Below are 14,108 nucleotides of genomic sequence, written 5' to 3' on the forward strand. Positions count from 1 at the left end.
TGAGCAAGCATTGTATAGGCAAATTGTTATTACTGATAATATTACATTGATCTTGCAGCAAAAATGTCATATTTGAACGGAAAAGAATAGACAAATTTTGACAGTTACAATGATGAGAAATTCTAGTTTTTGGAATTCAGTGTTTCATCATATAAATTTTCACGTAATGTATGCTTTTTGAGATATGGCTTTGTTCAATAATCTAGGAAGTCTTGCCCTCAATATGTTCATCAAGCTGTAATTTTAAGTTATGGTATTCCTTCTGCCTCATTAATTATGCCCAAGTACTTAAAGCATGCCCAAGAACTTAGAGCATAAAAATCAGCTAACTCATGCTGCTGCCTTATCAATCCCTAACACTTTCATGAATGCTCTGGCTACTTCTTTGTTCCGGAGACTATAAATGAGGGGGTTCAACATGGGTGTAAGGATAGTGTAGAAAGCTGACACAATTTTGTCCTGGGTGGGAGAACGACCAGAAGAAGGCCGCATGTATATGAACATGGCTGCCCCATAGTACATTCCCACCACCATGAGGTGAGAGGAACAGGTTGCAAAAGCTTTGTGGCGACTCTCAGCTGAGCTCATATGAAGAACGGTCAGAATCACACGAGTATAGGAAGCAATAATTATTGCTACAGGTAAAGTAAGCATAATTACACAGCAGAAAAATATAATTCTTTCAAATATCAAGGTATTACTACATGAAAGTGTGAGTAAGGCAGGAACATCACAGAAAAAATGAGGTATTTCTCTGGCACCACAATATGAAAAAGACAATGCAGCTGCAACTTCTATTATACCATCAAGAGAGCCAAGAACCCAAGAGGAGGCAGCCATGAGGCCACATATTTTGTCACTCATGAGAATAGGGTACCTTAATGGGTAGCAAATAGCTACATAACGGTCATAAGCCATTGCAGCCAGCAAAAAACACTCAGCTCCAAGTAGAGATACATAGAAGAATATCTGGATTCCACAGCCAACCATGGAGATAGACTTGTTTCCAGAAAGGAAGTTGAAGGCCATTTGGGGTACTGTAGTACAGATGAGCATGAGATCCATGAGAGAAAGTTGGCTGAGAAGGATGTACATGGGAGTGTGGAGATGAGCATCCAGGTAGATGAGAATCACCATGATAGAATTTCCTATGAAGGCCATGAAGAAGATACCCAGAATTAGGGAAAAGAAAAAAGTATGAAGAGGACTGTGATCAAATAATCCTAGTAGGATGAAATCAGAGTTCCTGGTCCAGTTGTTCCATTGTATCATGAGCATGTTCACTGAGGAGACAGAATATATAATAACAGTGTTATTGTGCCATATAAATGTCTAATATTTCCTTCCAAGATAGAATGACACAGTGTTGTGCAAACATAAGAAGAATCTTTCATTGGACATCAGCTATCATTGAACATCAGGTGATATGGGAGACTAAACTCATTTTCAGTTATCTGTCTCTCTTTGTCTGTCTCTGTCTCTGTCTGTCTTTCTCACACACAGATACACACAGACAGAGACAGGAAGGGAGAGACAAAGACAGAGACAGAGGAGAAAGAGACAGAGAGAGAGAGACAGAGAGAAAGTTTTATTCTGTAGCCACCTCTAATTTTGAAGTCAGGATTCTCTTGCCTTAACCTCTAAGGTGTTGAGATTGAAGACATGCAGGTACCACAATGCCTGGCTTTTAAACTCAAATTATTTAGCAATCAGAAATAGAAGATAGCATAAAAACCTATATCAAAATTTCTGCAATCACCTATGAGGAAGAATTTAATACACATGTGTAATGTTAACTATCCTTTTCATAATAACTAACATTAATAAAAATATTTCTGAGTCCTTGGAACTCCATTCTCTCTCACTTTTATTTTTCTGGTAGTTACTATGTCACATTTAGACAAGAAAATTCTATGTAGGAAAATGTAGAAATTTACTCAAATGCGATTACTAAATTCAATTAATTTCCTGAAATATTAAACTAAACACTAATTATTCTAATATCAGAAAAAAAAACACATACAGTAACATTGCAACTTTAGAGGTATTTCAATTCAAAAATTGTTGCTAATGATAGAAGACCATAGTGGAAGATAATAAAAACAAATATTTTTTATCATTGTATAATTAAAAATATATATTCATACATGAGGTGTCTAAGGTCAGAAATTTTCCTGAATGGCCTGGCTCTAGTGGATAGTAACTGCATACTTCAATCTTTTACTACATATTCCTTTAGCTGTGTTGACTTTGGTAAGTATTCACTTCAAACATCATTTTCCATTCATTAAATAAGAGTAGTTATAATATCTATAAGAATCCAAAAGACTAATTTAATAAAATTAAAATTAAATTTAAATTATTTTCAACATTACCTGCATTATGAAAATTTTAAATTAAATATGGTTATAGGGAATATTGATCATCCTCTTTGTACCTCTACACCTATAAAATGTATTTTGTAAAGTCATTGCTCATCGAAATTATTTGGTAATTTTCAGATTTCATGATTTCAAATAAGGAATGTTTAACTTTTATTTGTCAGGTTCAAACTATAGTAGGAACACTTAATTAGGTCACAGCTGTATAATTATTTTAACTCCTGTATTAAGATTAATTCTATAATATATTAGGAAAATTGGGAGGAGTACAATCAATATCTATATGGAAAAAGAAAATCTCTTTAAGATTATTAAAAGAATTTTTATGTTTTTTTCCTTTTCCTTTTTTTATTGGATATTTTATTTATTTATACTTCAAATGTTATCCCGGATTCTTTAATCATTGCTCCACAAGAATTACGGAATCAATAGCTGGCATTGATCCATAAATTGATCTGAAAAATAGTTTCATACAGAAAGTAAAATGGAATTTAATTATAGTTAAATACCATAGGGAAGGATGTTAATTCAAGTTATATGAACAGAAATGGGGATGTAATTATATATCTACAGATACTAATCTCCTTACAAGGAAGGATAAAAGAAATTTTCATTGTTTTTAAGTAATAATTGTTTTAAATGGTTTTAAGAGATATTAATCTCCAAAAAGGACAGAATACATGAAAAATTACTTTGTTTTAAGAATAGAAGGGAAAAATAATGTTAATTGTTTAAGAGCCTTTAAGTATGTGTGGAAGAATAAATGAATCCAAGTCTTTGATGTCAAATATAGGAAACAAAGGCACAGAGATGGAGAGAAACCCTATCACAACAAATAATAATAATTGTTTAAAACTGTTTTAATTGCTTTAAGTTATTTAAATTATCACAATTAGCGTGGTTACAAATTTGGTGGTATTAATGACATGACTAATTCTCTGGGAGAGATGTCAGAATAGAGCTGGCCTAAAGAAAAAAGAAGCTGCTAAATTGAACCAATCGATTTTGGGTCACCAGGCCAAGGACATGCTATTTTGGTAGAGGGTCTCTTTATGGTATTAAAAAAAAAAAAGGAAGAGGTTTTAGAACCTTTCCAAAATAATATAGATCAGATATGACAGAGGAAGAACCCTTGAAGATCTTGGATGCATACAGGAAAGAAATATTGAAGACTAAACAGGACAGGTCACATGATTTGCTGATCTTTCTAAATGGGAACAACCTGAAACTGGTTGAGACATATAAACACAAACAAACAAACAAAAACATAGAGGACATATTTTTTTGGCCAGTTACATCACCAAGAGGTATGACACAGGCATCCAATTTACAGATGAGTGTTCTAAAGTCCTTCAATGTCTACACATTGCACAGTTGTGGGTCTTTGTGTGAGTTATCATCTACTGCCAAAACTTCTCTCATCCACATTCAGAGATATAGCATAATCTTATATAGACAGCTGATATAAACAATAAATACTGTTGGTTACAGAATAGTTAAAATTCAGTACATAATATCTGTTCCAACACCACTGGGATTAACTGGGACCACCAGGATCCAGGGACAAAGGAACCCACCCCAACAAGTGGCTCAGGGTGGCTCAGGTTCCTTCCAGTCTGTACCTGTTTACCTTGGGCCCAAACTCTGAAGCCAGTCCTACATTACCCAGATGAGGCTCAAACCCCAGGCTCTCCAGGCTCTCCAGGCTCTCCAGGCTCTCTAACACAGCTAGAATCCCAGGATCCCAGGATCCCAGGATCTTAGGAGCTTGGCCACACCAGGATCTCAGGGTCCCAGAGGAAGCTTGACTCCAAGGAACTCTGAAACACCCAGAATCTCAGGATCACAGGATCCTGGAATCACAGGATCACAGAGACAGCTAGACTATGAAAAGTTCTGATACAATCAGGATTGCAGGAAAGACAGGCTCCAGGCAGATTTCAGGGATAGGTAATACAAGAGATATTCATATGGTAGGAGATAAGCATAAGAATATAAGCAGCAGAAACCAAGGTTACTTGGCATCATCAGAACCCAATTCTCTCACCATAATAATTCCTGGATATACCACCACACCAGAAAAGCAAGACTTGGATGTAAAATCACACCTCACAACAATGATAAAGGACATAAATAACTCCTTTAAAGAAATACAGGCCTTACGGTTGGGGCCAGCACTGAAACACCTTGGGCACAGAGACTGGGGACACCACCAAGGTCCCCACGGGATCTTAGGACCTCTGGTGAGTGGAACACAACTGCTGCTCCAATCCAATCGCACAGGACCTGAGACAGCATTAATTAGGGAAGCAGAAAACCCAGCCTGACCAGGGTCACAAGTTCCTTCCAGTCCGCACTAGCACCAGCACCAGCACCAGCACCAGGGCACCTTGGGCGCTAAGTCTATGGACACCCCCAAGGTCCCTACAGGACACTCCATGGGATCTTGGGACCTCTGGTGAGGGGAACACAACTTCTGCCAGGAGGCAGGTTCGAACACTAGATATCTGGGCACCTTCCCTGCCAGAGGAGAGCTTGCCTGCAGAGAGTACTCTGACCACTAAAACTCAGGAGGAAGCTAGTCTCCCAGATCTGCTGATAGAGGCTAACATAATCACCTGAGGAACAAGCTCTAATGAGAGACAACTATAACAACTAACTCCAGAGATTACCAGATGGTGAAAGGCAAACGTAAGAATCTTACCAACAGAAATCAAGACCACTCACCATCATCAGAAAGCAGCACTCCCACCCCACCCAGTCCTGGGCACCCCAACACATCCAAAAAGATAGACCCAGATTTAAAAGCATATCTCATGATGATGGTAGAGGACATCAAGAAGGACTTTAATAACTCACTTAAAGAAATACAGAACACTGCTAAACAGGTAGAAGACCTTAAAGAGGAAGCACAAAAATCCATTAAAGAATTGCAGGAAAACACGACCAAACAGGTGATGGAATTGAATAAAACCATCCAAGGCCTATAAAGGGAAGTAGACACAATAAAGAAAACCCAAAGTCAGGCAATGCTGGAGATAGAAACCCTAGGAAAGAAATCTGGAACCATAGATGTGAGCATCAGCAACAGAATTCTAGAGATGGAAGAGAGAATCTCAAGGGCAGAAGATTCCATAGAGAACATCAGCACAGCAATCAAAGAAAATACAAAATGCAAAAGATCCTAACTCAAAACATTCAGGAAATCCAGGACACAATGAGAAGACCAAACCTATGGATAATAGGAGTAGATGAGAATGAAGATTTTCAACTTAAAGTACCAGCAAATATCTTCAGCAAAATTATAGAAGAAAATTTCCAAAACCTAGAGAAAGACATGCCCATGAACATACAAGAAGCCTACAGAACTCCAAATAGACTGGACCAGAAAAGTAATTCCTCCCGACACATAATAATCAGAACAACAAATGCAATAAATAAAGATAGAATATTAAAAGCAGTAAGGGGAAAAGGTCAAGTAACATATAAAGGCAGGCCTATCAGAATTACACCAGACTTTTCACCAGAGACTATGAAAGCCAGAAGAGCCTGGACAGATGTTATACAGACACTAAGAGAACACTAAGAGAACCAGCCCAGGCTACTATATCCAGCCAAACTCTCAATTACCATAGATGGAGAAACCAAAGTATTCCACGACAAAAACAAATTCACACATTATCTTTCCACGAATCCAGCCCTTCAAAGGATAATAACAGAATAAAACCAATACAAGGACAGAAACCACGCCCTAAAAAAAGCAAGCAAGTAATCCCTCAACAAATCAAAAAGAAGACAGCCACAAGAAAAGAATGCCAACTCTAACAACAAAAATAATAGGAAGCAACAATTACTTTTCCTTAATATCTCTTAAAATCAATGGACTCAATTCACCAATAAAAAGACATAGACTAACAGACTGGCTACACAAACAGGACCCAACATTCTGCTGCTTACAGGAAACCCATCTCAGGGAAAAAGACAGACACTACCTCAGAGAAAAAGACTGGAAAACAATTTTCCAAGCAAATGGTCTGAAGAAACAAGCTGGAGTAGCCATTCTGATATCGAATAAAATCAACATCCAACCCAAAGTTATCAAAAAATACAAGGAGGGACACTTCATACTCATCAAAGGTAAAAATCCTCCAAGAGGAGCCCTCAATTCTGAATATCTATGCTCCAAAGGCAAGGGCAGCCACATTCCATAAAGAAACTTTAGTAAAGCTCAAAGACTAGAGACTGCCATATCCAGGGATCCATCCCATAATCAGCCTCCAAACGCTGACACCATTGCATACACTAGCAAGATTTATCTGAAAGGACCCTGATATAGCTGTCTCCTTGTGAGACTAGGCCAGGGCCTAGCAAACACAGAAGTGGATGCTCACAGTCAGCTATTGGATGGATCACAGGGCCCCCAATGGAGGTGCTAGATAAAATACCCAAGGAGCTAAAGGGATCTGCAACCCTACAGATGGAACAACATTATGAACTAATCAGTACCTCAGAGCTCTTGACTCTAGCTGCATTTGTATCAAAAGATGGACTAGTCAGCCATCACTGGAAAGAGAGGCCCATTGGTCTTGCAAACTTTATATGCCCCAGTACAGGGGAACACCAGGGTCAAAACGTGGGAGTGGGTGGGTAGGGGGGTGGGGGGGGGGAGGGTATGGGGGACTTTTGGGATAGCATTGGAAATGTAAATGAGTTAAATACCTAATTAAAAAATAAATAAATAAAAATAAAATTAAAAAAAAGAAAAAATACAAAGAAACAGTGTAACAAATAATTATTTGAGGTTCACCTAAGCCTTTTGCAACACTACTCCATAACAGCTAACATCAGATATTGTAAATTACCTCATGGTTGAACTGTTCATTTATTCTAAGTATGACACTGGTAGAGCTCAAACAGTGACCTAAGCTTTATCTATCATTGGTGATTCAGAACTATTTGATATGTAGTTAATTTAAAATTTTATTTGAGGAAAATTTCCAAAAAAATGAGCTTTGTTTCTAAAAATACAATAATGTCATGTGTGAATATTTTACCTTGCCTTAAATGAAACTGAAAACCTAATATAATACCACTTAGGATAAAAATCAGCAAATCACAAAAAGCCTCCGTATGAGATATTAGGCCTTACTATAAATGTTTTAAGTTGTGAATTTCAAAATAAATTCATGAAGGTCAACCAATGTTTATATGAGCAGTATTTATAATTTTAAAGCAAATGATTCTGGTACTAAATTGGTCACTGCAACATTGCCTACACTATATTCTATTTAATAAGTAATGTTTTAAAGTCAATAATTCCTACAACAATTAAAAATATCACTCCAAACTATATAAAAACAACACACATCAAATTAGCACCTGAAAACTTGCTTTTGTTGGCTCATTCATACTGCACAATGTTTAAGCAGATTGTTCTGAAAGTTTTCAGAGCAACTGGTTTAGCAAGTCCTTCTCATCAACTCAAGTTATATAATTAAATTGAATTGCCAAAACCACTAAGTCATCTGTGGACTCTACATCAGGAAAATAAGTGAAAGGTTATTCACTTATTCAACCTTCATTTAGTTGTCTTCTCTTCTTCTTTTATCTAATTAGGGTTATACATTTCATTTATTCTCAATTTTGTACATATACGTGAGAAGGTTATAGGAGCTGATATGTTGCTGATGTACCACAATTCCTTATATTTCCAAATCTCCAAATCAAATGCCCTTGCAACAGCTTAAAGCCACATTTTAAAATTTTAATTTATTTGAGGATGTACATCATTCTTAAGCATTCAGATGAGCTGGTGTCCATTACTGACTAACAGCAGAGGATTTTCCAGCCAACTTGCTTGCCATTACTTTCTATACCCCCAATTAATAACAAACTCCACCGTATCTTGAATTTATTTATACCTGTTTGCATTCTACACACATGGTGAAATCATCAATTCATTTAGGCCAGAATAGAATGTGACTGGAAAACAGCAGTATAGGAACTTATCAAGTGTTGGCATTTTCCCTAACTCTCATTTAGTGATACTTTAATCATTTTAGTTTTAAAAAGTGATATCACAAGTACTGAACTTAATTGTTTGTTATCAGAACAAACATTGATAATGTACATTGTTCTGAGAAAAAACTTTAGTCTTCATGTTTCTCTATGTCTATATTTTTAAAATGGACATGTATAAAATAATATTTTCATAAGCAGTATTGTTTACATTCTCCTAAACTAGTCCCATAAGCCTCATTTACTCTTATTGTCCTATAAGATAGTTAAAGTCAACATTAATTCATTTTTACTGAGAAAAAAATCTCTGATATTCTTCCTAGGTTCTCGATTCCATGGAGAAAACCAAATACACAACACTATGAAAATTGAATTGAAGTCTAAAGAGTATTGTAATGACAGTGCATTTCAGTCAATATTAATAACTTACCAAATTAGATTTCAAGTACCAAAGGAGAAGGAAAAGGTCAAAACTAGAGAGAGAAAAAAAGAGGAGAAGAAAAGGACACATAAAATGTTTAGTTAAATAATAAACATTTATAGTAATAAAATACTGATACAGAGGTTAGAATTATTCATTTAATATATGATGCAGTATGGCCTTATAAATGTAATAATTTAATCAATAGTTAATTAGTATCATAATTTCTTACAATGTTAGGTACATCTTTATATTAACAGTTTCTCCATAATTTTTAAACTTTTAATTTTTAATGTGTGTATGTGTGTGTGTTTATCCATAATAGGTTGGGGATTATCTAAGATATTCAGGAAGGAGTGACAGGTTTCCTTGAGCTGAAGTTATGAGCAGTTGCAAGCTGCTCATTGTGGGTGCTTGGAACTAAGCTTGCGGAGTCAGGAAGATAAAAGTACTTAAAATCACTGAGCAGTCATTGCAGCCTGTTCCCAATCTTTTGAATAATTATGAAATGATTAAATATTATCAAATTATTTTTAGGTAGGGAAAATTTGAGCTGTTTTGAAAAGAGAAGAGGACAGACATAATGTAGAGTAAAGATATTTCAAATAAATTAAATACTGAAATATAGTTTTAAAGTAAAAAATTTTGGAGCTAGAGTGAACTGAAATCTGGAAGAGTAGAAAATAGAAAGGAAAAATGAAGCAAAGGGGCAAATTAATTAAGAACCCATAGTGAAATTTAGATCAGATAACTAAATGTAAGCACCCACTCTCAATGAGCTGCATTATATAAAGTCATTCAAGACATGTACTTGAATGTACTACTTTATAGATATAAATACATATTTACAATAAAAAGTCATTGCACCAATTTCAAAATTACTCATCAAATATGTGTTTACAGATAGAAACTTCAAATCATACCTCACAGAAAGAATTGGGCATATCTTTTAGGGAGACCCATGAGTATTACTGTGGAAACGTTCATATCTGAAACATTGGAGATGATAGATAAAATTCATCTGCTTTTTAATCTAATCAATATTTTTTCATGGTTTTACAAAGTCTCAGTATTATAACTGTCCTAGAAAATCAGGCAATGTTTAAAATTGCTCTTGATTTCTGCAAATTAGATTCTCACCCGGCACTGATAGTGAAGCACTATAGAATTTTCTGCAATAACCTAAGTCATCCTAATTCCATTAGAAATGTGTGGATGTCTCTTTATAGATCTGTGATATAAAAACCATTTACTTATTCATCTCTACTCTTTTCCTGTAAGTGAAGTGCCATTTTTTATAGTATAGTTCTTTACTCCTGTATTTAGTATATCCTTTCAGTTACAATTCATACATTTACAGGCACACATATATATTCATATACATATGAATCATACATATGTGTGTATATATAATCAAATACAAATGTATATTCTTAACACATATTTCTGTGTTTTCATTTCTTGTGGAGAACTTAAGCTCTTCAGTACAATGTGTGCAGAGACAATACATGACATCAGTCTTATTTCTTAAAAAACGTCATGCAAGAAACCTTGATTTCAAACAGAAAGGAGTTATATCCTTACTTTCCTATCAACTTTTGTGTGATAGTCCAAGCTAAATGCCCTTAAGAATTTCTTTTAATTTGGTATAACAACCACAACTGTTGCTGTGTTTATAGATAAACACTATGGGAACAAGGAATGTTAAGCACTCTGGATTGTTTCATCAAGAAGAGATATATATTTTTTGTTTTCTATCCAAAGTGATGGGGGTAGACATGCACAATAGCTTGGTGACCTTAGCACCATCTGTGTGGCCAGAGACCTCACTGGATCCTCCCTCAGGTCCTTGTCCTGATCTTCTTTTACCAGTTAATCTGTAGAATTTGTCTTTATGGAAGATGTCCATGTACTTTACAAAGAGTTTTGGTTTAGTGACATTTTAAACTTTTTTGTGCATATGGGGTTGACTTAATTATCATCTTTTTTTCACCAAGTTGTGCCTTGCCTAAATAGACCTAAAATAAACCACTCTGAGCCAGACTCTCTGAGTTTGAACCAGAATCTGGAAGAGACCCTGCAATTTTATATACCCATTTTCTTCAAGATTTTTTTCTTCAGGATCAAATAAGTTTCTTTTCTTTTCTTTTTTTTTTTAAATCACTTAACAGTTACATTATTTGCCACCTTTGATCTTGTCATCCTTTATGTTCTAGTGACTTTGTAGTAAGCTCAATTTTATCAGGTAATATTTTTATATTATTATCTTGTTGTTAATATATAATTTCTTCATTGGTAAACTACATTCTTCTTTCTTGTGTAATCTTATTCTAAGAAGTTCATTTTATGCATTGAAGAAACCCATAAGGTCCCAGCAGAATGGAAAAATGAGTAATTTCATGCATCTGTAAGCAAATAATAACATTCATTTTCACTGTCATAATTAATTTTTAATCTTAAAACTTAAGGAAATATAAGAAACATTATTTTGTTTTTATGAAGAATATAAAAAGATGAGGGGCAGATAAGCATAAAGAGTATCCTAACTGTTGAAGGATTTTAACATGGTATAATATCTACTGCATACCTTTTATGTGAAGTGTGGGCCTGTCTATCAGAGCAGGGTTCCTTAATATCTTGGATGTTGGAACATACCTTCTCTCAGTCTTAAATTCCCGTTATTCTGAACAGGAATTGATGTTCACAGGTAACTGAGAACATTTAAGCTTTCAAAACAAACCACAAACAACATATTTTGCCAGGTCATCTGTGATATATTTTTACAATTTCTACAGGGAATTCAGTCTCTTGCCATCAATTATACTACATGCTACTAGCTACTTTTCTCCCCAGGGTTTCATAAAAATTAGGTTTAAACTTGAAAAATAAACTTAGGAAAAGTAGAAAGGTACTCCATTTTATTATTGAATAATACAAAATTTCTATTTTGTTTTCTCTTAGCACTTTGTTGTCTACATACTAAAAACTCCATTCTGACTATTTTTTACTTTATATATCATACATTTGAAGTTTCTTTTAAGTCTATAAAATAAGTAAAAAGCATTAGTTTAAGCTGTCATAGGATTTACCTGTAAATACAACATTGCTGAAGCTCATCAGTCACTTTTAAACCCTTGAGTACAGTAGAGTCACCATGGCACCACTAGACTTACACTGCACATGTTAGTAGGCCTTTAATATTTCTAGGGGTTACATAGTTTTTATATCCAGCTAATAACATTTCCTTCCATTTTTCTTTATTTTGGAAATTTCTCTATTTTCTTTCCTTTCACCAATTTTTCCACATGCGCCTCTCAACTCTCCTTTAAATTCATGGCTTCTTTTTTATCAAGTGTTATATATATGTGTGTGTGTGTGTGTGTATACATATATATATATACATATATATATATACATATATATATATATTCTTAATGGAACTTGTTGAATCGATATAATGTTACTTGTATGTCTCTATTCAGGGCTTCCTTTTCAGCACTGGACAATGAATTGGTATGATATTTTCTGGGAAGGACCACCTCACCTGCTTACACCTTTTCTCTGCTCTCTAGTTTTTCCTGTTCAGTTTGAAATGTGCAGTGGTGTTATTATTTATATGTATAATATATATATAATATATATTTAGATATTAGCCCTCTATTTGATGTAGAATTAGTGACAATTTTTTTTCTCAATCTATAGATTGCTGATTTGTCCTATTGACAGTGTCTTTTGCCTTACAGAAACTTTCCAGTTTCATGAAGTCCCATTTATTAATTGTTGATGCTAGATACTGAGCCATTGGTGTTCTGTTCAGGAAGTTTCCCCCTGTGCCAGTGTGTTCCAGGCTCTTTCCCACCCTCTCTTCTATTAGATTCAATCTATCTGGTTTTATAATGACTTCCTTGATCCAATTGGACTTGACTTTTGTACAAGTTGATAAATATGGATCTATTTTCATTTTTCTACATAAAGACTACAAGTTATATGAGCACTGTGTTTCCACTATATGTTTTTACCTTCATTGTCAAAGTTCAAGTTTTCATTGATGTGTATTTATTTCTGGGTCTTCAACTCGATTTCATAGATCAGCCTGTCTGTCTCTGTATGAATTCCATATGGTCTTTATCAGTATTTCTTTGGAGTATAGGCTGAGGTAAGGGATGGTGATTAGCCTTGAAGATATTTTATTGTTGCGAATTGTTTTGGCTATCATGGAAATTTTTTTTTCTATATGAAGGTAAGAATTGCTCTTTCTATTTCTGTGAAGAATCATTTTGTGATTTTGATGGGGATTGCAATGAATTCATAGATTGCTTTTAGTGAGATGGCCATTTTTACCCACCCATAAGCATTGGAGATCTTTCCACATTCTGAGGTATTCTTCAATGTTTTTTTCAAGGATTTAAAGTTCTTTTCATACAGATCTTTCATTTGCTTGGTCAGAGTTACACCAAGATATTTTATACTATTTGTCGCTATTGTGAATGGTTTTGTGTGCCTAATTTCTTCCTGAGCCTGGTTATAATTTGTATAAAAAGGCTACTGATTTGTTTGAGTTAATTTTATATTTCAACTGTGTCACTGAAATTGTTTATAAGCTGTAGGTGTTCTCTGGTGGAATTTTGTGGATTGCTTGTGTCCAATATCATATCACCTGCAAATAGTGATACTTTGACTTCTTCCTTTCCAATTTGTATCCCTTTGACCTCCTTTAGTTGTCTAATTGGTAAAGCTAGAAATTCAAGTACTATATTGAGTAGATATGGATTTAGTGGAAAACTTATAGTAGGATATCTTCTAGTTCCTCTCCATTTAATTTCATGTTGGCAGTTGGCTTGCTATATATTGATTTTAGTGTTTTTGTACATGCCATTAATTCCTCATCTTTCTAAGACTTTTAACATGAAGAGTTGTATTTTGTCTAAGGACTTTTCAGCATCTAATGAGAAGATCATGTGATTTTTTCCTTTGAGTGTGCTTATATTCTTTATTACATTAATGGATTTTCCTATATTTCCTATATTCTTCCCTGCATCCCCGAGATGAAGCCTACATTATCATGGTGAATGACAGTTTTCATTTATTCTTGGATTCAGTTTGTGAGAATTTTATTGAGTATTTTTCCATCAATATTTATAACTGAAATAGGCCTTAAGTTCTTTCTTTGTTGAATCTTTGTGTGGTTTAGGTATCAGAGTGACTGTGGCTTTATAGAATTAATTACTTAGTGTTCCTTCTGTTTACATTTTATTGAATAGTTTGAGAAATATTGGTACTAGCTCTTC

The 14,108-nt window shown here is 34.6% G+C and overlaps 1 protein-coding gene across 1 annotated transcript; it reads right to left on the reverse strand.

Moving 5' to 3' along the window:
* Window positions 1-243: 243 nt before the first annotated feature.
* LOC110311255 (olfactory receptor 2M3-like) lies at window positions 244-1,278 on the reverse strand. The gene has a single exon (XM_021184517.2). It carries the CDS (start codon window positions 1,276-1,278, stop codon window positions 331-333), a length of 948 nt encoding a protein of 315 aa, XP_021040176.1. The 3' UTR covers window positions 244-330.
* Window positions 1,279-14,108: the final 12,830 nt, after the last annotated feature.

This window comes from Mus caroli, unplaced genomic scaffold (genome assembly GCF_978045245.1).
Source record: "Mus caroli unplaced genomic scaffold, Mus_caroli_1 scaffold_17, whole genome shotgun sequence".
In the NCBI taxonomy this organism is placed as follows: domain Eukaryota; kingdom Metazoa; phylum Chordata; class Mammalia; order Rodentia; family Muridae; genus Mus; species Mus caroli.